Below are 27,022 nucleotides of genomic sequence, written 5' to 3'. Positions count from 1 at the left end.
GTCCCAGCAGCTCCCCATGCACAGCTATTGCCAGGGCCATTGGCACCAATTGCTTTCCCTACAGGTATTCAGGTGGTTGATGCTGAGTCCATCACCTTTAAGTATGTTCATTCCCAGCCTAAAGGAAACACACAGATGAAACTTAAGAGCCCTTTCAGGCTCCTGAGCCTTTTGCTGGTGCTTTTTGCACTGTAACCCATTGCCTCTACCTGCTGCAGCCCATTTGCTCACCCAGCCCCGCTTGGACAGTTAGATGAACACCCAAACAACTGAGAACACAAGATCAGAATCTCCAGGAACCCACAAGCCCAGCTGCCATAGGGCAAAAAGCCAGAGCTTGCCTGGAAAGACACCACAGTGCTCATAGCCCATACCCAAGGGGTTGGTGTGTGCTTCCCTTTGGCTTGTCTCCATATCTACATAATGCACACAGTGCCCATCAGCTGCTTAGAGCCATGAGTAACCACACAGCAGGGCAAGAACCATGAAAACAGGTAGAAAAACAGCAGTGCTCCTCAGGAAGCTCCACTTAACTCCTTTTGGAAGGGTTTGAACCTGACTCAGTGTAACACTGTGATTAGAGAGCAGATAGAGCTGGCAGGAGACCCTGGGAGCCAAAACCTTTGTGTGCTCTATGAAGAGCTGCCAGGCAGGGGTCAAAGCAGGATAACAAACCCAGGGGGCCCAGCCAGGAGGGAAGAGAGAGACCAGAGTCCAAACCAAGATGGAAAAAAAGAGAGGAATCATCTTTATTTGTGAAGTACGTTAACAGATGGATCAGCTCAGTGCTACCCAGAAAGAAAGAATCCTCTGATTATTATCTGCTCTCAGTCTCCTTTGTCACCCCAAATGTGAACAGAACACAATGCAAACCCCCCTTCTCCCCCAGCACCTCAGCCCCAGCATCTGCTCACTCCAGTGTAGCAACTCAAGATTCCAGCAGCCACCCATTAAATGAGTTATTATCATGCTCAGCCAATGCCCAGCTCTAACACTGCTTCCTGGTTGCCTGCTTGATTGTAATCACGCAGAGCATCCCTGTGGGAGCTGACCAGGAAGCCTGGCAATTACAAGCCATGCAGGCTGCTCCCAAGCCATGCAAAGATGCAGCTATCTATGCTCTGCACTGGGAAAGACCCAGAGTTACTTTCTTAAGCCCATTGGGAGATCAGCTCATCTCCATAGGTTACTACAGCAGTTTCTTCCTGACCTGCAGCACACAGGGAGCTGTGATGTTGCTGCTCCTCATACACAGAGGTATTACAAAGTCATCCTACCCAACACAGCTCTTCCCAAAGGTAAGAAAGAAAGCATTACCCCCCTACATAAAGAAATACATCTATGACAGTGATCCAAACTACCAGAAAATAAAAGGGATTTATGCTTACAGGTAGAAAAACAACCCAAAACCCTCCCACAGCTCTTCCTTTTATTCTTTTTTCCCAAAAAAAAAAGGGTGTGTTTTAGATTCTACGACTTAATTTCCTGTAGAAAGTGAAGTAACTGAAGGACACGCTAAGTATTTCCTGGTGCTATTTTACCAAAGAAAAATGAGAAGAAAACAATGTCCAGACAAAGTTCTTCAGCTACACGTCACCTGGTGCAAGAGAAAAGAAAAGGAAATTAGGGAACCCAGCGAGGCTGTGCTGGGAGGTGATAAAGGATAAGGACAACAGCTGCCTTAAGCAAAGCTGTGAGCTCAACCCACCCCATGCTGGAGGAATCAGGCAGCCCTGACCCTCCCATGCTGTACAGCCCAATGCTTTATTCCATGTCTCTCCCACTGTCCCAATTTAGCAGTTCCTTATCAGACTCCTGCTGGCCTGTGCCTGAACTTCATAGCAATGCCTCCTTCCCAAGCACTTGCACTACAGTGTGGGTTAAAGGCTCTTCTTGATGCAGGACAGCCCCCTATAACCAGCAGGATGAGCCCATGGCTGCAGGGAGGGGAAAGCTGACCCAGCAGGTCCCCAGGGTGCCCCAACCCAGCAGGAACCCCCAGGTGCAGCACTAACCTCTGCTCAGTTAGCATTTCTCTGACGGACGTTCTTGTCCTTGTGGTTTGTGGCATTGCTTTTCCTGCAAATAGAAAAGGGACGATGAAGAAAGCAGCACCAAAACCCACCCCTGCCCCACTGGTGTGGTTTGTGCACTAAGAGTTGGGTGAGATAGAGCAATATGAGGTTAGCTTCCAGAACAATCAGTTTTGGAGACATTTGTGCTGTTCTAAGTAGTATTCTGCTTCTATAGAGGCCACATTAAAAAAACATGGAGGAAACAGCTCCCAGGAAGCTCCTGCAGCAGCCAGCTCTTACATTCAGTTAGCTCTTATGCTCAGAGTAGATTCCCCAATGAATGCAATCTGGCAATACTAACTGACTAAACAGAAAAGCAAGGCACTTACAGTGGCGCAGAGCCTCCATCATCATCTTCATGTCCAGGACAGCACAGGAAAAAGAAAGAAAGAATTGTGTCAAAGAAGAACAAACATGAAGTTATCTATGACTCCTCCACTCCTTGGAGCCCCAGGGCTAAGCAACCCAGGTAAGTTACTGGACACATTGGGCACCACAGTCTGAACAGCACTGAACTCACATGGTTGTTTCAGCAGGGCCTGGGAGAGCAGGGAGGGCTTATCGGAACACCACAGCCTTGCATGAGCTTTAAGCTGCTTCTTGCCTGTGCTTGGACAAGGAGCGAGCTTAGACATAAGCTCCTGTTATGCAGGAGGCTTCAGGAACAAGGCTTTAAGCATCAATAAGCCCTCGTCCTCCCCACACACGCTGTGAAATCATAACAAATACACTGCACACCACATTGTTGCTACGTGGAGAAACTCAGCTAAGAAGACACCGTGTCCTTTCACCAGCTCCTTGCATTCTGCCACTTCCCCCTTAAGGCTCCATTGCCTCTGCAGCAGAACAGCACTGCTCTGAGCACTGGGGCTGCCTCGGACCCAACATATGCACACAGAGCTGGTGAGAGGATGATGCAGGAGCACAGCTGGAGCCACCTCCCAGTTCTTACCAGGCAAGTTAGTATCCAGCAGCAGGGGAGGAAAGAGTGGAAAGATAACACCAGCAAGGATATTATGCCATACCCAAGTTAGACTTCCCACTCTGGGTAATAGAGAATTGCCAGCCCACTACCATATGCCTGGGGAACAGCATTTGTCTGAGCTGGCCCAGCACTCCCCTCCTGTCAGCTCCTCTCAAGAAGGGCAAATCTACAAAGATTTTGGGGGCTTTATATTGCCCTGTTGTAAAGGGTGTCACATACTGAGCTGTTTCCTCGCCCACAAGCTCAGGTTCTCAAGTGCTGAAGATCTCTGGCTGATGAGCCAGAGGGTGGGAGGGTGTCAGGACCTTTCAGCATCACACATCCCATCTTCATCTGTTAAAGGATCTCCTACAGCTCTGACTGATCAGCATCAAACAGGACCCAGACCCAGCTGACGTCAGCAGAAGCCAAAGCATTCTGTGAACCAGTTATAGCTTTTCTTTTGCTCAGAGACACAGCTATACATGAGACACCTGCCTTCCAACCAGGGCTGTCAGAGGAAACAGATTCACTCACAAAACTGCCTTGAGTTGAATTCCTGAAGCTCCCACAGTCAGGGGAGGAACATTTAGTCCTAGTCTCTCTGCTTCCCCTTTCATAGCACTCAGTGCACCTGATGTGTGCTGCTCCCCAGCAAAGGGCTGAAGTGATTGACCTAGCAAACAGGAAGGATACCAAGCATCTATACTTCATTGTTAATGGGATCAGATAAGGAAGGAAAAGCTGGTTAACACAATGAAGATTCCTACTGATAAGGAAAGGGAGGAGCCATGTTTTCTGAACAGATTAAAGATAACACTATGCATGGAGGAAGTCCCCAGGAGTCAGGATGTGTGAATCTGAGAGCCCAGAACAGATTCATGAGCTGCAGTTAAACTAAGCCTGGTATTAATAGAAGCACTGACACAGCCTGTTTTTTACTAATTGGTTTCTCCAGCATGTTAATGGTCAGATAAAGCCCCATCCTTGTGAAGGAGCTGAACAAAGTGCTGGGTAAAGGCTACCATGCTTAGATAAGAAGTGTTCCTGAAAGGCAGCCTCACACTGAATGCCTACCTGACAAAGCACAGTCAGAGCTCTCCATGAGAACTACTTGCCTCCACCCCACAGGCTACTCTGTGTCCCCAGGAAGATTCAACCTCAGCCTCCTCTTACCATCAAGAACCTCATCTGGCTTCCTCCTCTTCTCATAGATGAAGATGATGGTGACGAGAACCAGAACTTCTGCCACGATACCCAGGAAGGGCCATAGAGCTGCCAGGCGGCTGCGGACGCGCAGATTCACTGTAGCACTTCCAGGGCCCTTCAGGTTGGTACCATTGCAGTGGTAGTCACCTGTATCCTGCTCAATGCTCAGTTTAAGAATGCGGAGCTCTGTCTTGTTGCCACTGGACTTGATAATGTAGCGGCCGGTACCATTGACGATGGGCTAAGAGGGAGGAAAAGAGAACATCAGGGCTGGCACAAGGGGAGCTGCTAGCTCATCATGCAGCGCTGTCACTACAGAAGTCCTCCTTGCCACAGCACTGAGCATAAAGGATACTCTGACTTAACTAATTCTGATGGGAAGAGGCCCTCTGCCCTCTTGGTGAGCAGAAGGGAGCTGAGGGGGGGGCAACAAATCAGAGCACTTACCCCTTGATCGCTTTTGAACCAGGTCCAGGTGTCAACAGGGGGGTAGGAAGGGCTCTTGCAGATCATCACGCCTGTGTCCCCCTCATTGCCATGCTCAGACTTCTTGTATGCTACAACTTGGGGTGGAACTGCAGTAAGAAACAAAAAGAAATGAGACACCTCCCTACAAATGACTTGTACTCCTTGCAATCCACCTGGCCAGCATCAAAGTCTGATCGCTCATAAGGCTTCCCTTCAGTTTAAGAGGCTCATTATAGTGGGTCCTGATCCCATCATTCACCCAACATCTGACATTTTCAAAGAGGAAAGCACATCAAGCTGCTTCAGGAAAGGCTCAGATAGGTTGGACCTGTAGGTGCCATCCCCTTCCATCACTGTTGTGGGAACACAGCAAGGGCTTCAGGGTGACCCTACAGATGCTTCAGCTGCTTGATAAAATGGAGATGTCTCAGAGGGCACCTGTTAATTCCCAAGTAGACACTGAATCCTTATTGGTAAAGACCAGGAGAGCACAGCTTCCCCACTCCCTTCCTCAGCCACAAAAGCAAACTGACCACGTTACCTTCTATAGACACGTTTCCTTTTGCCACTGGGTTTGTTTCGTAGATGCATTCGTAGACACCAGAGTGATCTTCAACCTTCCCCTCGATCCTATCAAAACAAAACAGGTCATCCTATGAGCACCCTGATGGTGAATGAGTCAGCAGTGTAATTTCAGACATACAGAAGCAGACCCCTGCAGGACACCTGAACAGCACCCTCCTCTATAGGCAGTTTATGCAGCATCATGCACCCATTGCAGCCCTGCTCTCTGCCCTTCCCTCCCCGCACATTAAAGCTCTTTGCAAAGTCACTGCAGTGAGATTTAGTGGATTATGCCGACTGCAACAAACCCCTCATTCTGCAGCTCCCTAATACCCAACCCTCAATGAAAGGAGCCAGCAAAGTTTCAGTCCACGGCTGCAATGGGACAACGGACTGTTTGTTAGCTCTGCTGCACACGGAGCTTCCCACTTCCAAAAACCACTCAGCTAAGGAATTGAGGTCACACGAGGGAGGCTGGGTTATAAATACTTTAATCCTTGTTCAGCTCCCTGTTGCTATGGGGAGACAGGCACGTCGGCACTGCCATACAAAAGGACATGATGCCTCTACAGCTGCTGGGTCAGTGCCAGCCAGGCCTGACTGTAATCAGAAAGGAAGGCTCACTGCTCCGCCACAATAAGGCCACTATTCCCACATCTGCTCAGCCACGACCTGCAAACACTTTCGGAGCAGGCAACTCCATTGCTTGCTGTGCAAGAGCAGAGTAATGCATGTCAAAGCATCATGCAGAGAACACTAGAGTGTGCTGTTCCACGAGGCCTTCAAGTGTAAGACTGTCTTTTTTGCAAGCACTTAGGATTGGGTTAGGGAAATATTAATCATCTCCAGCTTCAGAAACAACCACCGTGTAGATAAGAATCTGCTTTTGCTCCTGACACTTACGTGTAACTGATGTAAGAGTTTGAATTGCTTTCTTCTGTCTTTAGTGTCTTGTCTCCCAGCATCCATTTGTGACCCTTGATGGGGGTGGGAGGTGCACTCATGTTACAGCTGAGGATCACTTTGCCAGCAGAGCTGATGTACTGCCCTGTGATCACCGGACCTATTGGTGAGCAAATACAGAGAAGTTAACATCTGCTATTCGTGTTCTCAAGCACCTGCCCAAGAAACTTGAATGTAAATAGTTAAAGAACACAGCTCCTTGCCTCCATCACTTACCTGAGCATCAGTTTCTCACTAGACCTGATGGATGTTGTCAACTTATAGTCCAACAAGAGTCCCCCTAGCAACACTGGGGTGCTGAGCTACAGCTGCTCGTAGTGGGGCAGAGCTGCTGCTGTGCACTCCGGGTTGGGAACCTCAATGGGTGCAGCTCTCAGAGCTCCATGAGAGATGGAAAAAGCCCTGCTGGGAACAGCAGCACAGCTCTCTGCTTTCAGAGGCTGCCTGCTGAGCGCCAGCACCTCCCACAGCCTGAGCAGATCTATACGCCTGCAGGCAGTGTAACCTATGGCAGCCAAAGCCCTCTATGGGAGGGGGTAATAAGAAAGAAGCCCTTATGCAAACGCTGAGTGCATCAGCTGATGCAGCCCAAAAAGTTGCACTGAGATTTCCCTCGAGGGGGAAAAAATACACACATAGAACCACGACTCCAAAAGGTCCTGGAGCCCCATGTGCCAAGAAACAGTCAATTATGCAATACAAAATGACTCAGACATCAGCTCCTCAAAGGAGGCACTCCAACAGCTGCCATTAGCAGAACCATTACACAGCCCCTATGGCACTACCTACCCTTCATGTTTCCTACCCTTACACCCAGCTTTATCTCCAAGAAAGATGGATTTCAGCACAGGGCTAACAGGCTTTTTGGTTTCCTGCCTCTTTGCATTCCCCTTCAAGAAGGTTCAGCTGGAGCTTTCCATAACTTATACTGGAGAGAACACTATTTTGCTTCGTGATAAAGCCTCAGTAGGATCTTAGATCCCATTTTAGGTTTCTATTAGTCAGAAAGCAGTAGCCTGTTGGCTCTGGAAGCAGAGGGAACTGCTTATACCCAGAACACAAGCAGCTTCCCCACACTCAAAGAGTCGCACACAGACACGGCCACTTCAAAAACGGTTGCATCACCAGAAACAACTATAAAAGCAGATTGATTTGGTTCCCACAGCTTGAATCACTAAGCAGGAAAGCGAGCTTAAAGCAAGGCTGTCGAGAGGAGAGGAGGCTGCACGAGGTGCAGGGAAGGGGCTGGTTTATCAGTGGTGGTTAGGGCAGACTCTACCAGCAGAACCAAGGCTCTCACATTCTCTAAGCCAGCACTGGGGCACAGAGGCACTCGGGGATAAGCAGCACGGTCCAGGTTCTTTGGCTCCACAAAAAAGGCACGGGATCACAGAATGGCTTTTTGGTTGGGAAGTCACAACCCTTTTTGAGCAGGGCCATTTGAGGTCAAGCCAGAGGTGGTGGAGGAGATGACAGAAGGGACAAGGGGAGGTTGGGGGGGAGGATGTCTCTCGGTTCTACAGCCGGGGTGAGAAGGTGAGGAGGGGACTTTTGGGAGCCACGGGTGCAAGGGTGAACATGGCAGGAGACTCAAGACACCGGTGTCCGAGCAAGTGCCAAGGCCTTGGGATGGCCACTCACGTTCGATGACCAGAACGTTGGCCTGTGAGCGGATCCACTTGACTTTAGGGCTCTTCGACAAGTGGTTGCGATCAGGGTCGTTGCTTGCCCTGCACTCATACGTGCCCGAGTCTTCGCTGGTGAGGTTTGCGATGATGATGGTGCTGGTAGAGTGAAGGTTGTAGGTGGCGTTGATTTGGACCCGGTCCTGCCACGCGCCATCCCAGAGCTGAGCAGAGGTCTCATTGGGCTCGTTACCCTCAAACCACCACTGGATCTCAGGGATGGGATTGCCAACGGCCTCGCAGTGCAACTCGACGCTGTCCTGAGTCAGTCTCCTTTGAGACAGCGGTGACTTTATAAAACCAGCTACGAGTTGAAGAGGTATTAGTGCAAAGTGTTAGTGCAAAGCAAGAATCCCACCTGCCACAAGCAAAAACTCAGCCATTGAGAGAAGGCCACAAACAAGCCTCGGATCAGAGCCTGCCTGCTCTCCCTCCCCTTATTCTATGGCTCTCAGTTCAAGCTGTTCCACCACAAGCAAGATTTCCTATTGCAAAAGCACAGCTGTATTCCCAGCTATGCAAACAGGAATGCTCTTCCACAAGGGAATCCTTTGCATCTCCTTACAGTGAGGTGTCCCCTCCAGGCCTGGGAGAAAAGTGAGGCCATGCACATTGCATGCACAGAGCCAGCCCTGCCTCCCAGCAGCAGGAAAAGCACATCCCTGTATGCATCTCTATGGGTACACTGAGCATGCTAAGCATGGCTCCTTGCTTGAACACCACCGCTGGAAAGCAATGGGGGGATCTAAAGTCCTGCTCCAACCTCCCCAAGGTGAGAATATCATCAGCTGTGTGGATTTCACACTGCACAGAGGCATTTCTCACCCCAAGACAGCAAGATGAGACTTTTCACCCCCCCGGACAAGCCAGCTTTGCAGCAGTAAATCAGTAATAAAACAGGCTAAAACCAAACACCTAGAAATATACAACGTGTTTATTGACTCCAGGGGTCCGTGTCTGAGAGCAGACGGTCCAAAGGTTGCAGCTAAAGCAACGCAGGGCTCTGATATCAGCTGCCAAACACCAACTATCAGCCACATCCAGCAGCCCCAGGCTACCCAAATCATCACAGCACAGGGTGGTGGTGGGGAAAAGAGGCCCTGGAGGGGGCAGGAAGCTCAGCATCACTGCATTAAAGGCATTGAGGAGTCAGTGTTACTTACGTGTCAACCCCAATGAGGTTCCAGAGGAAATAGGGAGCTTTGCAATACGTATTTCCTGCAGCTGACTGCAGGTTGCTCTTCCCAGAACTGCCAGCAGTAAACGTGCAGAACAAGAGCAGCCCCAGGAAATTAGTTGGCTGTTATTAAGCAGCTTCAATACAGGCGGCCCCACGTGGGCATGAGAGAGATGGGTTTGGGGCTGTTGTTTGTTTCTATGTGCCTTAGGACATTTCAGCGTGCCATCTCATGGCTGGTTTTATGAGCACAGAAAGGAGCTGGCATTATGAAACCAAGTTCCCTCAAGACAAACACAAAGGAGCCTGCAAGGTAGGTTTGTCAAGGGGAAAATTTAGCTTTCTATACTGAAACTTCAGAGGTTTGCAGGGAGTAGAAGTGCCTGGAGAAGCAAGGAGAGCTCTGACCTCATAGGATACAAGGCAGCTTTAGGCAGACAGTTGATATTTAAAACCAAGGCACCTTAAAACAGAGGTCAGAGCAGCCTGGGAGGCTGCTGCTATTTTGTGTCAACAACAGCACTGCAGTTTGCTTCTAAAATGCACCATTCAGAAACACTTTTGCAGCAGTTTCCAAGCCATGAAAGGACTATAAGAACATAACAGGGACACCGGGATGATGATCTTGAACTGCTTTGTTTTAAAGCAAGAGATGTAGGAGTGATAGGGTCGGTTTTGTGCATCACATTGCAGGGATTAAATGCTCCCAACCATCTCATTGCAAAGAGCCACGGCATCAACACCAGCACATGTAGAAGCCTGTCCCCATTAACTACAGCCTGACTCAAAAGAAGGGCTAATAAGCAGCAATTGGTCTCCATTTGGTTTCATTTTGGGGTGTGTGTGAGTGTTTTACAGCTACAAGGTGATTACAGCAGGCTGATAAAACAAGCTGCTGCAAGGTTATGTGCTCTGAGTTAAAGGGCACTCGATGCAGTTCAGAGGCTGCAGAGAACCCTCCCCTCCTCCTCCTCCATCTCCCTTACCCCTCCAGTTGGTTGGTTTGAAGAGTAACCTCTGCTGCACTACAGCAAGGAAAGGGGCTTCATTAGGCACATCCTTTAACACTGCAGATCTAACAGCAGCTGCCTGCAGGGCAGGTCCTCCCACCTTGGGTTTGCAGGGCTGGAAGCAGCTTCTCCACACTTCAATTCTTTGTCAAAAGCAAAGGAGGAAAACAAGAAACACCCGGCCCACCCCCACAAAGGCTTAAATCCCAAACAGACCCCAGCAACGCCCAGAAATCAGCCCATCCACACTCAATAAACAGCCACAAAATGACCCCACATTTCTACCCACTCCTATCTCCTAAAGGCAGCATCTCAGTGCAATGGACCCTCATTATCTGATGGGTTTGCTCGGAGAAGAGGGGTAAAAACAACACGGTGAGGGTAGAATGTTCCCTTTAAGCCCTGCCTAAGGGCACACATAGACAGGAGGCAATCAGTGCCAGCTCCCATCCATCCAGCTGTATACAAAAGACACTGGGAATAAAGCATCCCTCCATTCTCTCTCCTGCTCCCCTATGGTTACAGTTATTGCAGGGGGGAATTTAAACCTTCTCTTTGCTGTAGAGCAACACCTGGGCTGACATTTCTACCCTCAGGCTCCTCCAAAACCTCCAGCTCAATTGGAAAGCCGCAGTAACTTTGTAGCCTGGAATTCAGCATCAATGTTTCAGCATCAACATAGGGCAACATTCAGCCCCCATATCCCATCCCTATCGGGGCTGAGTCAAACCCTGAGGCTCCAAACGAACCCAGATCGCGTTTGTGTGCCATGAAGAGGTGAGAAATCACAGCGTGAGGCTGAGAACGGAGAAGAAACCGAACGACTCGAGGGCACCAGGCACCGACCCTCCTTGTGGAAAGGGATTATCAACTTAAGCTCCATGTGAACATCCTTAAGGGTTTAAGAGCCGCTATTCCTTCCCTAAAGCCACACAGAGGGAGGAGCGGATGAGTTACGCCGTTGTTTAAGGCAGGGAACTCACAGATCGGAACGGCTCCGCTCCATCCATCCCCAGCCGCTCCGGGGAGCTCCGTGATGGGGCTGCTCGGTCGGAACGGAGGCGGAGCGGCGGCACCGGACAAGGGGCAGCTCCCACCACCCCCGGTATGGACCGGGTACAGCCCCGCCCTACAGCGAACGTGCCGAACAGCAGGGAGATCGAGCAGCCCGGCCGGCCCCGACCCCATAGGGACCCCAAAGGGACTCCACAGACCCTTCCCATAGGGGACCCCATAGATCCAACCCATATGGGCCCCATAGATCCAACCCGTATGGGCCCCATAGATCCTGCCCGTAGGGAGCCCATAGGGACCCCATAGATCCTGTCCGTAGGGACCCCATCGATCCTGCCCGTAGGGAGCCCATAAGGACCCCATAGATCCTTCCATAGGGACCTCATAGAACCTTCCCATAGGGATCCCATAGGGACCCCGTAGGGACCCCACAGATCCTTCCCATAGGGGACCCCACAGATCCTTCCCATAGATCCTTCCCATAGGGACCCCATAGATCCCTCCCATACATCCAGCCCCATAGGGACCCCATAGGGACCCCATAGATCCTTCCCATAGGGACCCCATAGATCCCTCCTATACATCCAGCCCCTACAGCTGCCGCCCCCCATTACCGGTGTCTGAGGGCCCCACAGCGCTCATCCCTAATCTACCCTATATGGCTCACACCCAGCCCCGTTCCCAGCCCTCCCGCCCGCTCCTCCCGTTGCTCCTCACCTGTAGCATCCCCTCCTGCCGCCATGGAGCCGATCACGAGCAGCACCATCACAGCACACGCTCCATCCGCCCCCGCCGCCATCTCGGCCCGCACTCCGTCCCTCCCCGCACCGCCCACTATAAAGACCTGAGGGGAAGGACGGAGCGCCGTGACCACGCCCACACTGACAGATCCCTCTACCAATAGCGTTGCAGCATCTGAGCTTTGTCCCGCCCTCTCGGCTAGATCTGACCAATCACAATGAAGGGCTCAGATTGCGCCTTTTTACCTCGCGTTCACTGCGGGGAGAGCCGGTTCGCGCCGGTCCAGCTGTGGCTCCGCCCACCTTGAGGCGCACAGCCAATAGGAATCCGAGGGAGGCAATGCGCGGCCCCGAGCGAGGCGCGCTCCCGTTACGCCATTCGCGGAGGGAGAACGGCGGCGTAACAGCGGGCTGCCCTTTGGTCTTACGCTGTTTGCGTAGCGCTGTGCGCCCACGGGCAAACTCCGGCTGACCCTAAACCTGCCCTGTACCAACACAGCGGGGATGGGAAGGGGCTGGGAATAGGGATGGGATGGGGCTGGGAATGGGGCTGCTAATAGGGCTGGGAATAGGGCTAGAATGGGGCTGGGAATGGGGCTGCTAATGGGGCTGGGAATGGGGCTGCCTATGGGGCTGGGTGGAGGAGCCCAGGAGACACCCCATAGAGCTGTTATCTGACCTCAAACCTCAGTATTTATGGCCTCAGGGGTCTCTATGTAGCCGGACCTGCAGGGCCATAGGGGCTGTGGGGGGCCATGGGGTCCCCAATTAGAACTAAGTGTCCCTATGGCCACGCTGGAGGCATCGGGGTGAACTGGGGCCACGACTGAGCACGTGGGAAGGGAACCAGGCAGCGTTTCCCCAGCCCAGGGGGTGAATCAGAGACAAAAGAGGCCTGAGAACAACAGCACGGCTCCTGCCAAGGCAAACCAGCAGCACAGCACGCCAGGACCCGGCTGGCAGCAATGGGTTCCCACCATACGGCTCTCAGCCAACACAGCATCTTCCATTTGCTCTGGGTTATGTTTGGGCTCAGAGTCCCCATTTCCAGCCCAGCTGAAGCTCCCTGATAAGCACCAGGCGATAACGCAGCATGGGCAGGTGCTTCTGCTCCTATCAGCACAGCATGGGGCCCTGCACAGGGCAGCAGCTCCATCCATGAGCCCCCCCCTTCTCCCACCCTCAGCTGAACCAACCCCAGAGCTCATACCTAACAGGGGGCAGAGGTTGCAGGATGGATGGAGGGGGGGCAGGAAATACTCAAACAATGCAGCCACTGACGCCATTCCCTGCAGTGCTCCCTGTGGGGAGATGCTTGTTCTTGTAAACTCTTGAATCCTCTTCAAGTTCCTCTTCAAAGCTCTGAATTCAACTATAACCCCACGTCCTGCCCGGCTGCCCCCTTCCCATCTATTTGCTTTCCTCACCTGCACTGTAGGAGCACCAAGACTCCCTCTGTGTGTAGGATACACCCTTGCAATGCACAGAGCAGCCCCTAGGAAAAGCAAAGGGTTGGTTGATCTGGAGGCTGCAGCTCAAGCTGGTGCTGCCCTGTGCTAGCCCCATTAAAGTGATAATAATCCTATCCACCTTTTAACCTCATTTCCTCAGGCAGCAATGCACGTGCATTGACCATGTGCGGGCATAGCAGTCAGTCAAATCCTTATCCAGTTTACACAATGTCATGCAATGGGAAGTTTTGCTCATTACTGATTTGATGTTGTGGAGCACAGAGGCCCCAGCCCCAAGAAACAAGCAGCAGTGCTTCCCCCCCCACCCCCATCCACCCCAATGAGGCACAGGTTGGAGCAGGGCAGAGGCCAACACAGCCCTAACAAGGCACACAAACCTGGCCATTCCTGGCCTGCAGGGCTTGGGGTGCTGCCCAGCTGCACCCACATCAGAGAAAGCAGCAAGAAACCAGGCAGCAAAAGGGCATTGCTCCAAGTTGAGGCATATGGGTGATGCCTGGGCAGGTCTGGGGCACACAGAGTTGCCTGCGCACATCAAACTCTCTGGGTTAAACCTCCCCAGTCTACAGAGGGAAGGAGAGATGAGGGTTATTGGAGGAACCCTCCCAACCCCACCATCCATCTGCAGCCTGAGCTCATCCAAAGTTGGCCTCAGGCACCCACACAGCTGTTCCCTTAAACTACTTTATTAAATAGTTTCCAAAAAAAAGAGGAAAAATAAAAACAAAACAACAAACAGAAGCAGAAAGGACTCCAAATTATCCCATCCCTTTAACTAGTTAAAAGCTACAAACAGTCCAGACCTGTGCCCTAGCAGTGTGGGAAGGGCAGAAAAAGGGTCCCACAGGGGACAGTCCTAAATCAGGCAGGACAACCTTGCCCCAGGGAAGGGGGCAGTTGTGCCCATCCTGCAGCCCTTCCTATTCAGCCAGTTTAATGACTGTAGAAAGCCACAGCAAATCTTACATGCTTTCTACCAAAGCGACCACTCACCAGCTTCACAGCCTCCACAAAAAGAGCTGATCGTGTCCAAACAACTCCAGCTTCCCCATAACTCCTCAACCCAGCCAGAAGCACAAGCTCCCTGCTTTTTGTGCATTTGCAAATACCCCCAACACGACTTTTCCCATTCCCACCCACCCCCCCTCTCCATGAGTTCATAAAATAGGGTTTGTTTCTGTTTTTTGCTTCCTCCCCCCCCTTTACAATGACAGCAGGTGGGGTTTCCTTTACAACAGCAGAACAGTCTCCCTGTGAGGTAGAGTTAATTTCAGGGCTGACAGATGCTAAATTCAAACCAGTTCGTCCTAGTTGAGGTAAAATTCAGTAGTTTACAGCACTTTTTTTTTGCAGTGCCAGAGGGCCATCAAGATTCCTCATTGCCAGAGTCATCCTCATCACCATAGCAGTTGTCTGCTTCCTCTTCCATCTCATCATCCTCGTAATAGTCATCATAAAAGAGGTCTGAGCCCTCATCTGGGGCCGGAGTCTTGGTCTTTACACAATACTCTGCCAGTGTGGTGGGGACCTTCACGCCATCCCGCTCAGCATCCACTTTTGTTCCCAGGACTTGTTTTCTGGAGGGGGGAGAAGCAGATGAGGTGAGAACAGGGGCTTTGCACAGCACAGCTTGGGGATGCAGCTCTTTTTCCCTCTTGTGCACCAGCTCACACTCACTCACCACAAAGGACTGGGAGTGTCCCATGCTCTGAGGGCCCCTGTTGCCATGCTAAGGTTGGCCAGCCCCAAACCACAGACCTGGCAGCAATGCAGTGCTGCATACCCACACCCTCAGCTTTAGAGCTGAAAAGAGCCAGGGCTCACATCAGCAACAAAGCTGAGCACGTAACACAGCCAAACCGCTCCTCGAGAGCCACACTCAGAGCCAGAATCCTTCTACCCAAGGAGCCTGCAGATAAGACTGAACAGGGCTGCGCCCTCAGGATCTCATTATCCCATGTAACACAACCACAGCTCAGTTAAGCCCTCTCAAAGTCTATAGGAATGCTGCTGGGTCTCAGCCCAGCTCCCCACACACCTGATGATGTCTGTGTACTCCCGATCCTTTCCTTTGCTCTCCTTCCATTTGCGGTACATCACAGAGGCATCAACGTTGGCTGGAGAAAACGTGTTGGGTTCATTCAGCAATGAGATCACGCTCAGAAGAATGGTCCTGGCAGCCAAGAGACACAAGCAAGTAAGAACCAAGGCAGGTCTGCAGCTGCCTGCAACCCAATGGATGCCAGCAGCCTCCCACAGGTCCCCACTCACTCACTCCCTCCCTCTCCCCAGCCCTGCCCATACCTCACGTTCTGTGTAGGGTTCCACCGCTCGGATGGCAGCTCCCCACTCTGTGGATCATCCACTGGTGGGTGCAGGATGGAGATGCAGACATCACCAGTCTGAAAGTACATAGAAAAATAGCATTAGTAGGGGCTGCTGCCCCAAGCACGGCCCAGAAGCAGCTCATCCTCTGCCCCAGCACCCTGGGCTGCTCTTTCCTTTGGCTTAAGACATGTGAGGAAGTCCCAGCCTGTGCTTTTGTTACCTCGAATGGGATATTGAAAAGGCTACCACGCTGTCTGCACTCTCAGGCATTGGATCAACACCCTGACACTACTGGTATGATACAGATGGGGCTGCCAAGTCACCAGCTGACATTGAACACGTGGCGCAGCTCTCCCGGTGCTCCTCAATGGCTTCAAGCAGCAGCTGCTCCACTGCAGGGCCCAGCAAGCCACCACTCTGCATCCACCCTTAGCTCAAGCACCACGACCTTGCTGCATAAGCATGGAGCCCTTATGCCTGACTAACCTGGAACCAGTTTCAGGTTAGAGGACAGGCTGTCCTAAAAGCCTCAGTCAGCTGTGGTTCCAATACATGAAGCTATTCCAGAACACCTACCTCATAGATGTTGGGGTGCCACATTTTGGTCAAGAACCTGAACGCAGGTGGAGAATAGGGGTAGTCGATGGGAAATCGGAGACGGGCCTGCAAGGAAATGATAAGAAGTCATCACTGTTGGTTTCTGAAAAGGAACGGAAAGAAGCCACATAACTCTGACTACCACCAGGGTAAAGAAGCCTCTGTCAACCCCCCTGCATTGCAGATACAGTCTCTGCACTGGCTGGAAGCCACTGGGAGGTGAATTACTGCCTCACCTCAAAGGCAAAGCAAGGCCTGGAACGAGTCTGCAGACTGGAGGGGACGGAGGAGAGCACTGATCACATGTTCCAAAGCAGAAATAGCAACCAAGCTGCTTGGCAAACAAACAGGCACCATGGGCAACTCCCCGGATGTTTTTCCTTACCAAACCCCTTGAGAAACTAATTCCACCTCTTCCAGCCTTCCCCATCCTCCCTACTTTTGCAACCAGGTCCCAGATGTGCAGGTCTATCCCACCTGGTTCACCTATGGTGGGTAACAACACAGCTTCTATGTGATCAACAGCAGTGATGCAGATGTTTGCAGGGGGGTAAGTGGGACTTGAGGCAGCACAACCAGCACTAGGAACCCCAGGCTGTTCTCCTGTTCATGATACAAGGGGCACAGCTACAACTGAGAGACAAGGAAGAAGAGTGTTTACCCTTCAGAGCTTAACAGGGAAGAGGCATCGGGTGTTTGGAGCTCTGAGTAATACACTGAACCTCTATAAATAGCTCGTCAACAGTGAAAAAAGAGACCGAGTCGAAACCAGCCATACCGCATAGATAAGGCACTAAAAATAAGCGTGGATGAGGATCACGCAGCGGCCCACGTCCATTGCCAGCAGAGACAACAAAACACCCATCAGGCTCTCCTGCATGAATGAACTGATCAAGGCAGGTCAAGAGAAAAGCCTCATTGCTGGCCTTTGAGCAGGTCTATACTGTGTAGAGGAGCACGGTGGTGACTTTATCCTCCATGGAATGGGGTAAAAGACACATCTGGGGCTTTCAGGGCATTTCAAGGCTCTAAAAGCAAATGTTCTGATTGAGGTTTAGTCGCTGTTATAAGAGAAGCCAACAATCAGAAATAACAGCAACATGAAATTCAGCTTCAGGACACAAGCACCCTGAATATTAGTTGATGATTCCCAGCTGAAAACCTGGGTGTTAGTTACATTAAATGACAGTGCCATTGAAATGGCTCCGCTCAACATAAATGTGGTGGTAATTGGGGATCATTGCTCTCATCCTCTATAGAACAAGACTTACGATATCCCAGTGCAGGCCCCGTTCAGGGCAGTCATTGCAAAAGACGCTTTGGCTGCTTCTGGGATTACAGCCTTGTGAATACACAGCACTGCCAAACTCTGCTGCCAGCCAACAGTCACTAAAAGATCAGCACAGACGGACATCTGGTCACATCCCAACTACCCAGCCCCATATCTGACCCCGGGTCCATCTGCTGCCACTCTCCATGGCACTTCACAAAGGAGGTCAGGTCCTCTGTCACAATCAGTGCAGGTTACAGGAGCCTCGTTAAGCTCATCTCCTCCAGCCCTTCGTCTGCTTGCTCTGCTCTACGCAACACAGAAAGGTGGAAAAAGAAGCAGCGAGAATGGAAGCTGGGGTTAAACACATTTTGTGTGCACACAGAGCCCCACAAACAACACCAGGCCCTGTGCTGCACTGGGGCCAAACAGCTGAACTTGGCAGAATAATCCCCTTTGTTGTCCGAGGAGAAGAACAAAACCATCCACAGGCAAAGCACTCCCCATGGGGGCTCTGGATGGAGCTGTGCCTTGCTGTATGTGAATGTGTGCATGCTGTCATAGCCTTCTATCTCATATAGGCCTCTCCTCCATCAGCACTTAACAGGATTGAGCCGGGGAATGCTCCAGCATAAAATAAGAGCATGGGCTGCTGAAATGTGAGAGTTCAGAGCCTCAGGCAAAGGCAATAGGGGAAATATGTCAGTGAAGAGAGAATATCTCACTCTGAGCATCAGACTTGATGACCACCAGGGTGACTCACCTGGGCACACCCCCACCCTGCCAGCAGAGCAAGAGACAAATCAACCACGAGCAGAGGAGGCAGGAAGAGGAAGAAAAACAGCTACACGGGTTGCACAACAGCTGGGAAGAACATGTACACACATTCCTCTCTCAGGCACTGAGCACAGTCATGCCACGCACTCAAAAACCCCAAAAAAGACCAACATAATTTGCCCTGCACTGAAACTGACTGAGCCACACAGAGCAGCACAGAGTCCTTTGTCCCTTCCCTCCTGGCTCAGTGGTGATGCCCTGGGGTCCTTTGGTAGAGGGAACACACAATCCCAAGCTCTATCTCCAACACCCACAGGCAAAGGGTGAGGGGGGAAGAGGGAAGCAGCCTCTGGGAGTGCCCAAATCCCCTTTCCACAAGGATCCCCGTGCAGTTTAGCAGCAAACATCAGCACTTTATCTCCTGCACTTTATCTCCTTTTTTTGCTGGCAGCTTCTCCTGCCAGACCCCCCAAAGCAGCCCAGCTCCATAAGCCACAATGTCTGAAAGCCCCAGCAACAAGTCCAGCCAGTTCCCCACTCCTCAGCACCCCTCACACTCCCTATTACCAGCCCTATGACACCCCCAGCTGCTCCCTCACCCCACAACCCACACCTGGACCCTCCTCACTCCCCCCACACTCGTATCCCACCAACACAACACGCTGCCCTTCCCCTTTCCTAACCCCCATCTCAACTCAAACCCACACAACGACCATTCCCTACCAACACAGCTTCACCCCCGCTGGTCTCCCATTCACACACTGCCTTGTTTCCCCCCTCCTTAGCAGCTCACCTTGAAGTACCCGCCCTCGTAGTAGGTGTTGGGGGGGCCAAAGATGGCCACCTCCCAGTTGTACAGATCCCCCTCGTCCACCAAATTGACCCGAAACCCTTCCACTGGTTCTTCCTGCAGCCCTTTGAGTTCCAATAGCAACGCCTTCTGTGAGCTGGGTACGACGGACCGAGCCATCGAGACGATAAAGAGTAGGCCGCAAATGAAGCCGGGGACTTGCGTAGATCCGACAGCGGCCTCAGGAGAGAGCGATGGGGGCGAACGAAGGGAGAACACAGCGGCAGCTGTTAAGGGGAAGGGGCGGGCATGAGGATGGATCCGCCCACATTGTGCTGTCAGCCAATGGGGGAGTGGGGTTGTGGGTTAACGTTGCTCTGTGCTGCTTTAACCGGCTCCAGTCTGAACGCTGCTGCCGTTGGATGCAAGCAATAAAGAAACTGGAAACTAAGAAAAAAGGGCTTTAATGTTTGACAGTAGATCAATCCGAATAAATACACTCGACCCGCCACAAAAAGCAAAGCGACCTCTATAGGAATAGGAGCTCGTTTATAGTCTTTTGGTGCTCAAATGGTCCCACGTCAGCAGTTTCCATTGGGAGAAATCACCGTTCAATTACAAACCTTCATCTGCGGAGCCTGGATTGTAGAGCTGGAGGGGGTTTGGGACATAGAGAGCAAGGAAAGAGATCAGCTGCTTACCAACAGCTTTACAGCACCAACAAGCTGCTCCTCAATGCAAAACCTGAAAGCATCATCAATGAGACCACAGGACACCTGGAGACCCAGACCTGTGCTTAATTAACTCTGTGTTGGTTTTAATTACTAACCCTCTGCCTTACACCTTCCAGTTCCCACTTAAGGCCTAATAAATGATGGCAGATAGGAATAGAGGGGCTACATTCAGCAGAGGCACAGCAGGATATGGGGACATCGAGCTCTAGAGGCAAGGGAGCAAGAAATGGAGCGTGGAAATCAGCATCTCTCATCATCAGGGCTCACCTAAGCCTCAAAGCAGGGAGCAGAGCCTTGTCCTCAACACAAAGCACTGTTTGAAGCACATAAGGGGTATCCAGCCAACGTCTCTCCCACCTGGATGTTACTCAACGGGTTTCACTTTCGCAACAAATAAAGCCGTGGCTTTCTTCAGGAATTCCTCTCTGCTCATAGTGCTGCTGAGCTGCCTCTCCTGCAGTGCCCGGTCCATAGCCAACGCTAAGCAATCCGGCCCCAACCTTGAGCTTGCCTCTAGATAACGGCCAGGCACAGAGAGCCCACCAGCTCCTAACGCCTCCTCCAACGTACACAGCACAGCCTGGCACACGCTCTTATCAGCCACCCCAGCACCGTTATCCAGGACGTCATACAGCATCCGTGCCTTGCTCACAAACTCCAGCAGCACGAAGCAGCTCAGCACGCCGTATCGGAACACATCAAACGGCACGGCCTCGTGATCCCGGCACTGCACCCGATGCAGCAGCTCTGCAACCACGTCCTGCGGTGCATCCCCGTGCTGACAGATGCGCCGTAGCAGCTCGCTGTAAAGCCGGCCATCCACACCCAGCATCTTCCTCCTCCCTCCGGATCCCAGCACCTCGTAGGCCGTGCTGATGTTGGTGTTGAACGCCGTCCTGCAGCAAGATACAGCAAACACAATGACACCTCAGCTAGGGCTACATCCCCCATTAACACAACAACACCTCAGCTAGGACTATATATCCCCATCAAACACAACAACACCTCAGCTAGGAATATATCCCCCATTAACACAACCCCAATACCTCATTTAGGACTATATCCCCCATTTAACACAACACCACCTCAGCTAGGACTACATCCCCCATTAAATACAGCCCCAACACCTCAGCTAGGTCTATATCCCCCATTAACACAACCTCAATACCTCATTTAGGACTATATCCCCCATCAAACACAACAACACCTCAGCTAGGACTATATATCCTCATCAAACACAACCTCAATACCTCATTTAGGTCTATATCCCCCATTAACACAACCTCAATACCTCATTTAGGTCTATATCCCCCATCAAACACAGTAACACCTCAGCTAGGACTATATACCCCCATCAAACACAACCTCAACACCTCAGCTAGGACTACATCCCCCAGCATGCCCCGCGCGCAAGGCAGGAAGCGTGTGATGCAACACTACCGCGGGGCACGCTGGGATATGTAGTCCACCACCCGCCTCTCGTTCTCACCTATGGGAGTGGTGAGCCAGGTGTACGTAGCACAGCGCCCGGCCCAGGCGCTGCATCGGCCCCGCCAGCTCCGCAGCCGCTTCTCCCGTTGTACCGGATCCTCCCAGCACCAACCGCTCGAAATAATCGGCTAAAAAAGAAACGGGCTCCTCAGGCCTCGCCTCCAGCACTTTCAGCAGCGCTTCCCGCACCATGGCGGTGATATCGGCTTGTAACAGGAATTCTGCTTCGTCTCCCATCCCGCTCGAGCTCGGGGTGGCCGCCGCCGCCCTTCGCTTCTCGTACGCCGCCATCTTGGCTGCAGGCGGAAAGGCGGGTCGCCGCCATCTTGGTGCGCCGCTGAAGCGGGAAACGCTTGTGTAGCCATCTTGAAGACTGGCAGCCAATCAGCGGGCGAGAAAACCGCGGGGTCTCGCTCTATTATAGTCCCTCACGCCCAATCAGCGGGCAGAAAGCCGCCGTTGGGCGAGGCTGGAGGCCGCCATCTTGAGTGTGGGTGTGCTGTGGGACCGGAGGCGTGTGGGGATTGAGTCAGAGAATAGACACAAATAAAGCTCTTTTATTGGGAGTAATGCCGCACCCCAACCCAGCAACACGCGTCCATCCATCACCCACAGCTGTTCCTATAGCCTGAAGGGCTGCACAGCCCCATCCATCCATCATCCAGCCATCCAGCCATCCACCCACCCCTCCATCCATCATCCATCCATCTATCTACTCATCCATCCATCCATCCATCCATCCATCCATCCCAGCCCCATTCACCGGTCAAGCACCAGCATCATCAACTATGGGTTGAGCTGTCCCATCCCAGCCCTGTTCACACACACTATGATGCAGACAGAGCTCTCTATGCCCACCCAATGTAAAGGAGTCCATCCAGCTCCATCCTGGCAGCCCTTGGGCTGGAGCTGCTCTTCTTGGGGTCATTGCACACCCCACAACCTGCTGGTTCTGGTGCTCCTATGAAGCTGCTTGGCTCATAAGGCACCCAGCTTCCCTGCATGGCCAGCAGCAGAAGGAAGGATGGCAGGAGCTGATGGGGAATTAATAGGGCAGCTGTAGGCAGCGTCCACTCTTAGGATAGATTGTAGCTTGATTTCAATCTTTTCCATAGGCGACGAGATACGACACCGGTCACTATCAGCCCCAGGAGTGAGAACGCTGTCCCTGTGGCTATGGGGGGGATGGAGCTGGATGTATCTGCAAAGACACAAGATGGATATGGGATTGTAGGCCGACCTCCCACACCCACAGCTCCCCATGTTTGAGCATATCACATAATGGTAAGGTTAGAAGAGCCCTCACAGCCCCTCTATGCCATAGTCTAGGTGCCCCCCACCAGCTTACACTACCCAGGGCTCCATCCAGGCACCTCCAGGGTCTCACCACCTCTTGCTAAAGCATTTCTTCCTAAAACCTCACCTAAAATTCCTCTCTTTCTGCTTTAAAGCCATTCCCCCTCATGCTCTCCCTACCTCCCCCTGTATAAAGTCACTCTGCTGTTTATCAGCTCCCCTAATACACCAGAAGGCTGCAGTAACACCCAGCATGGCCACAGCGGACCCCAAAGGGATACATGCAGAGGGGAAAGGTAGGGGCTGCAGACCCCCCCAACTACTCACCATCAGAGACCACCAGCTCCATGCTGACTGCTTGTGCATGGCGGCCCAGCAGGATACACTGGTAGTAGCCTTGGTGATGAGGCTCAGCCCGGTCCAACCATAATGTAGAACCACTGCCCACTGCCTCCTCCCTGTACTGGGACAAAGCCACAGGGGTATGAAGCCAATGGACGGAGGCATTGTGGGCACAATGTGCTTGGCACCCAATGCGTAGAGCTCTGCCTCGTGTCCCATTGGGAGGCAGAGACCAGATCTGGAGGCTGCAAGTGGGTGTTGTTATATGGGAGCCTGGGCTGCTGTCATCCATAGCCAGTCCCTGTGTGGCTGCAGTGCTCACAGTGGCTGTGGTCCTATCCAGATGCAGTGATGCTGTGCTCAATGCAGGGCCCTGATGGTGCTCAGGCAGGGTGGGTTTGGATGCAGCAGCCCACTCTGTGGGGGTCTTGGGTCTCTGTGAAGCAGCATTCAGGGCTGTGCTGGGCTCCTGTGGTTCTGGGGATGGCAATGTGCTGGCTGCAGGCACAGTGATGCTGTGGGTCACTGTTGTGGTCACTGTGGTGTGGGGGCTCTCTGTGGATGTGGCCATTGGTTGCTCTGTAACAGCTGTGAAAACAGAGGATCATAAGCAGCCTCAGAGGTGGATGGTGCCATGTCTGCCCACCCTACACAAGCACAGCAGCCCCAATCCATAGTGGTACTCACCCCTATTGCTCACAGCAATGGATGCCACGCGGGTGAAGGTCTTTGAGCCAATAATCAACGTCAGCTCACATCTGAACACTTCCCCTTCTGCCACGTCCTCCCCCGGCACCCGCACTGTGGTCACAACATCAAACAGTCCCTCATCAGTCTCTGTTTCTTCAAAGTCATCCATTAGCAATTTGTCCTCCCGGTACCAGGTGAGCTTCATCCCAATGATGGGATATACATGCAAGGCTGAGCAGTGCAGGGTGGCTGGCTGCCCTGGTATCAGTTCTTGGTCCACACTGAGCTGCAGCATCTCTGGGAGAGCTACAAGAGGAACAGCCATGATAAGCTGTGAATCCCCCTTTGCAAGGAGAGCCCCCAAGTGAAGGGATGGGGATGCTTACAGTAGACCTGAAGTTGGGCAGTTTCCTGGTAGCTGCTGTCACCGCAGGTGCCCAAGCAGATCTTGGTGCCCGCTGTGGCCAATTTGGCACTGCTAATCTTCAGGATGCTGTGGGTGAGGAAGGTATCGATGCTGCCCAGGTTGGTGTCCAGCCCCTTCCATTGCACTGTGCCGCCTGGGCAGGGCAGTGAGCAGTTCAGCTGCACTGCATCTCCATACTGCACCACCGGCTCCTTTGGCACCACCACCAGCTTGTTGGTCGGCCTCCCTGTGTGAAGGAACTGCAGGGATCAGAGAGGGGACAAACACCAGACAAGCAAAGCAAAGGAGATTCACTCACATGCCAGCTTCATCACAATAGGCACAGAGCTGTGGAGCAAGGAGAAGGAGCAGCAAAAGCAGCACACAGAGTAAAAGCATGGGGATCTCAGCACAGCCAGACCCACACAGTATAGGTAACTATCAGGCACTCACCATTACAGCCCCACAGCAAGCTGATGAAGAGGAGAAGAGCCAATTCCATCATCCACAGAGCTGGTGAATGGGCAGGGCAGCAGCAAATGGTGATTTTCTTTCCTTTCCTCTTGCTTGGAGTGAGTGCTGTTGATCGGGGCTTTCCTCTTCTGGCCGTCAGCCCTGTTCTCAGCCCTTCTTAACACCCTGTAAGATCCGCCCCTGTGAGCACCATCCGGGGGCCCCACAACCTTCCCATCAGTGGGGGGGGTATTTCCAGAAAGGGTTTCCCATTTTACTTCATGTTCAGTGCCTGCCCAGACACACAGCTCTGTGCCTATGGGGATCCCCATAGGGTCCCCACATGGCTGCAGGGCTCCCATTCATTACCTCTCACCCCCCCTGATAGCACCACTCAGGTCAGGACTTAGTTCCATATCCCAGCTCCCTCTGGCCTGGGTACCACATCATTCAGATAGTAAGAATCTCCCTAAATCACAGGGATTCAAATCCTTCTGTGCTAAGAGATTAACTGCAATAGGAGGGCAGGCTGCCTCCTCTGACAGACTCCCCTTTATCTCCTGCCAGCTCACCCAGGGATGCTTCCTAGGGCACCAAACACACACCATGCAACACTCTGCCTTCTCTCCAAGGCAAACTGCATCCTCCTGTCCATGGCCACAGAGCCATTCACATCTGGCATCACATACACTCAGCTCTATGGAGATAGATGGGGCCATTCTGGCTCATCATACCCCATCATTGTGCTTGGGCTAAGGAAGGAACCACCAAAGGGTCGAGGGAAGGGATGTGATTCCTCCCACACCTCCCATCAGGAGCTGCTTCCCATCCAGGAACACTCCTGTGAAGCAGCTCCGGGTATGGGGTGTGCTGCTCCATTTGGGACACCAGGTAATTAACCATCAGACACGGCAGGGGAAGAGCTCTGTAAACAACTGCCAATTGAATGTGCATGTTCAGCTGAAATCAGGGTGATTAATGGCTACAGGGTTTTGTTCTGTCCATCCTGTGTTAACTGAGCCGCTTCCCGGAGTTTCCAGCAGCCACTGCAGTCTGTCTATGGGGCCCTGACCTGGCCCTGGTGCGGAAGTGCCCATGTCTCCTCTATGGGATAAGGTTCTGTATGGGGCCAAGCACTTCCCAGCAGTGAGCTTGGGATCTCCTCCTCATTCCCAGCCTCGCAGCTCAGACCTCAAAGCACCTCCATGCCCTAAACTCATCTCCCTTTGGCCACCTGTGGCAGAGCAGCCACCAAGCAGCTCATCAACCTTCATCCCTGAGCATCCCATCACCCCACATGCTGCAGTTTGTTCAGTCTTTAATGGATTTTTTTCCCTTATACATTGGAATAGCACACAGGTGATGCATCTATTCCAGCGCTTGATCAGTTGGCAGCCCTGCCTGCACTTCAACCTCAAAGTCCCTTCCAACCCAAGCCATTCTATGACTACAACAGACCACGCTTGAAGCAGCTGGCAAAGCTTAAAGCCCTTCTGATGTTGACTGTTAAGCATCAGATTGAGAGTCCAAATTGGCTTAAAGCAACTCAGAAATGGAGAAACAAAACACCCTATCAGTGCTTAAGTTCAAGGTTGGACTTGCAGCATACACAGTTTCCTTTCCCATCCAATACACTGATGCTGAGATGAGCTGAAGGTCTTTTTTTCCCCCCTTCACATTACAGTAGGAAAAACGTAATAATACAATAAGCTTAAAAGTCCAAAGGAAATAAATACAAAAAGCAACATCATTTATAATACAGGGCTCCTATTTCCAGCTCATCACAGAGGATTGGCCATCCATCAAAGGATCTGATTTGGATTTGTTTATACTACTTGTGATTACATTGTTCACATTAGTATGATCCTGAAAACCCCACTTAAACGAGTAAGATAAGATCTAAATGAAGCCTGCCTGGAAATGAGGGCAGCAGGGCTGGGATGCTGACATACCACAGCCCCCATGGGGATGTTGGTGCATAGGGATGGAGCTGAGTTACAGACAGCCATCCCAGCTTGCACAACCCCCAAACTACAGCTGGTACCATAAATGTTACACTGGACATGCAGGCTGGAGATCTCATTGAATGAGTAAGGAGAGCAGCAGGGGCTCAGCTCAGGCTGTTTTACCTTCAAGCACCCAAGCAGTGAGAGCCATGAAGATAGTGCTGTTCTAATGCTCCCATTAAAACCCAGACAGATGTTCCAGCATCAGGTTGAATGTGAATTGGTTTCATGTACTCTTCATTCTAGAACACACGTTTGGAAGATATAGGTGAAAATGAACAGATAGAGATCAATACAGAGCCTGATATTTACTCCATATCTGTATCCATATAACTCCAGTACCAACCAGTGTCCAAACACCACCCAAAGCACACACAGACTCCAAAAGCCCCCCAGAATCCATCTTGTAACAGATCAGAAGAGCTTCAACGCAACAGGAATGCAGCAGTTTAATAAATAATCCATCAGAGGAGAGATCAGCCAGTGCTAAACACAACCTGA

The 27,022-nt window shown here is 51.9% G+C and overlaps 4 protein-coding genes across 4 annotated transcripts; all 4 read right to left on the bottom strand.

Annotated features, from left to right (window-relative positions):
* Nucleotides 1-725: 725 nt before the first annotated feature.
* On the bottom strand, nucleotides 726-11,978 carry BSG (basigin (Ok blood group)). Its single transcript, XM_015886687.1, has 8 exons — nucleotides 11,847-11,978; nucleotides 6,184-6,343; nucleotides 5,258-5,346; nucleotides 4,696-4,823; nucleotides 4,216-4,489; nucleotides 2,405-2,429; nucleotides 2,016-2,079; nucleotides 726-1,597 (listed from the first exon to the last, which is right to left on the bottom strand). Exons 1-7 carry the CDS (start codon nucleotides 11,926-11,928, stop codon nucleotides 2,022-2,024), a joined length of 816 nt encoding a protein of 271 aa, XP_015742173.1. The 5' UTR covers nucleotides 11,929-11,978; the 3' UTR covers nucleotides 726-1,597; nucleotides 2,016-2,021.
* A 2,115-nt stretch (nucleotides 11,979-14,093) lies between these two features.
* CDC34 (cell division cycle 34) lies at nucleotides 14,094-19,437 on the bottom strand. The gene is made up of 5 exons (XM_015886547.2): nucleotides 19,107-19,437; nucleotides 16,246-16,332; nucleotides 15,646-15,743; nucleotides 15,380-15,514; nucleotides 14,094-14,918 (listed from the first exon to the last, which is right to left on the bottom strand). The coding sequence occupies exons 1-5, from the start codon at nucleotides 19,281-19,283 to the stop codon at nucleotides 14,708-14,710; spliced, it is 708 nt and encodes a 235-aa protein (XP_015742033.1). The 5' UTR covers nucleotides 19,284-19,437; the 3' UTR covers nucleotides 14,094-14,707.
* Nucleotides 19,438-19,551: 114 nt separating this feature from the next.
* TPGS1 (tubulin polyglutamylase complex subunit 1) lies at nucleotides 19,552-21,676 on the bottom strand. Its single transcript, XM_015886544.2, has 2 exons — nucleotides 21,327-21,676; nucleotides 19,552-20,733 (listed from the first exon to the last, which is right to left on the bottom strand). The coding sequence occupies exons 1-2, from the start codon at nucleotides 21,617-21,619 to the stop codon at nucleotides 20,202-20,204; spliced, it is 825 nt and encodes a 274-aa protein (XP_015742030.1). The 5' UTR covers nucleotides 21,620-21,676; the 3' UTR covers nucleotides 19,552-20,201.
* Nucleotides 21,677-21,869: 193 nt separating this feature from the next.
* MADCAM1 (mucosal vascular addressin cell adhesion molecule 1) lies at nucleotides 21,870-26,827 on the bottom strand. Its single transcript, XM_015886542.2, has 5 exons — nucleotides 24,516-26,827; nucleotides 24,043-24,309; nucleotides 23,654-23,962; nucleotides 22,952-23,554; nucleotides 21,870-22,529 (listed from the first exon to the last, which is right to left on the bottom strand). The coding sequence occupies exons 1-5, from the start codon at nucleotides 24,565-24,567 to the stop codon at nucleotides 22,405-22,407; spliced, it is 1,356 nt and encodes a 451-aa protein (XP_015742028.1). The 5' UTR covers nucleotides 24,568-26,827; the 3' UTR covers nucleotides 21,870-22,404.
* Between the last annotated feature and the right edge of the window lie 195 nt (nucleotides 26,828-27,022).

The sequence above is a fragment of the Coturnix japonica genome, chromosome 28 (assembly GCF_001577835.2).
Source record: "Coturnix japonica isolate 7356 chromosome 28, Coturnix japonica 2.1, whole genome shotgun sequence".
NCBI lineage: Eukaryota > Metazoa > Chordata > Aves > Galliformes > Phasianidae > Coturnix > Coturnix japonica.
This window is presented reverse-complemented; position numbering and strand designations above follow the sequence as displayed.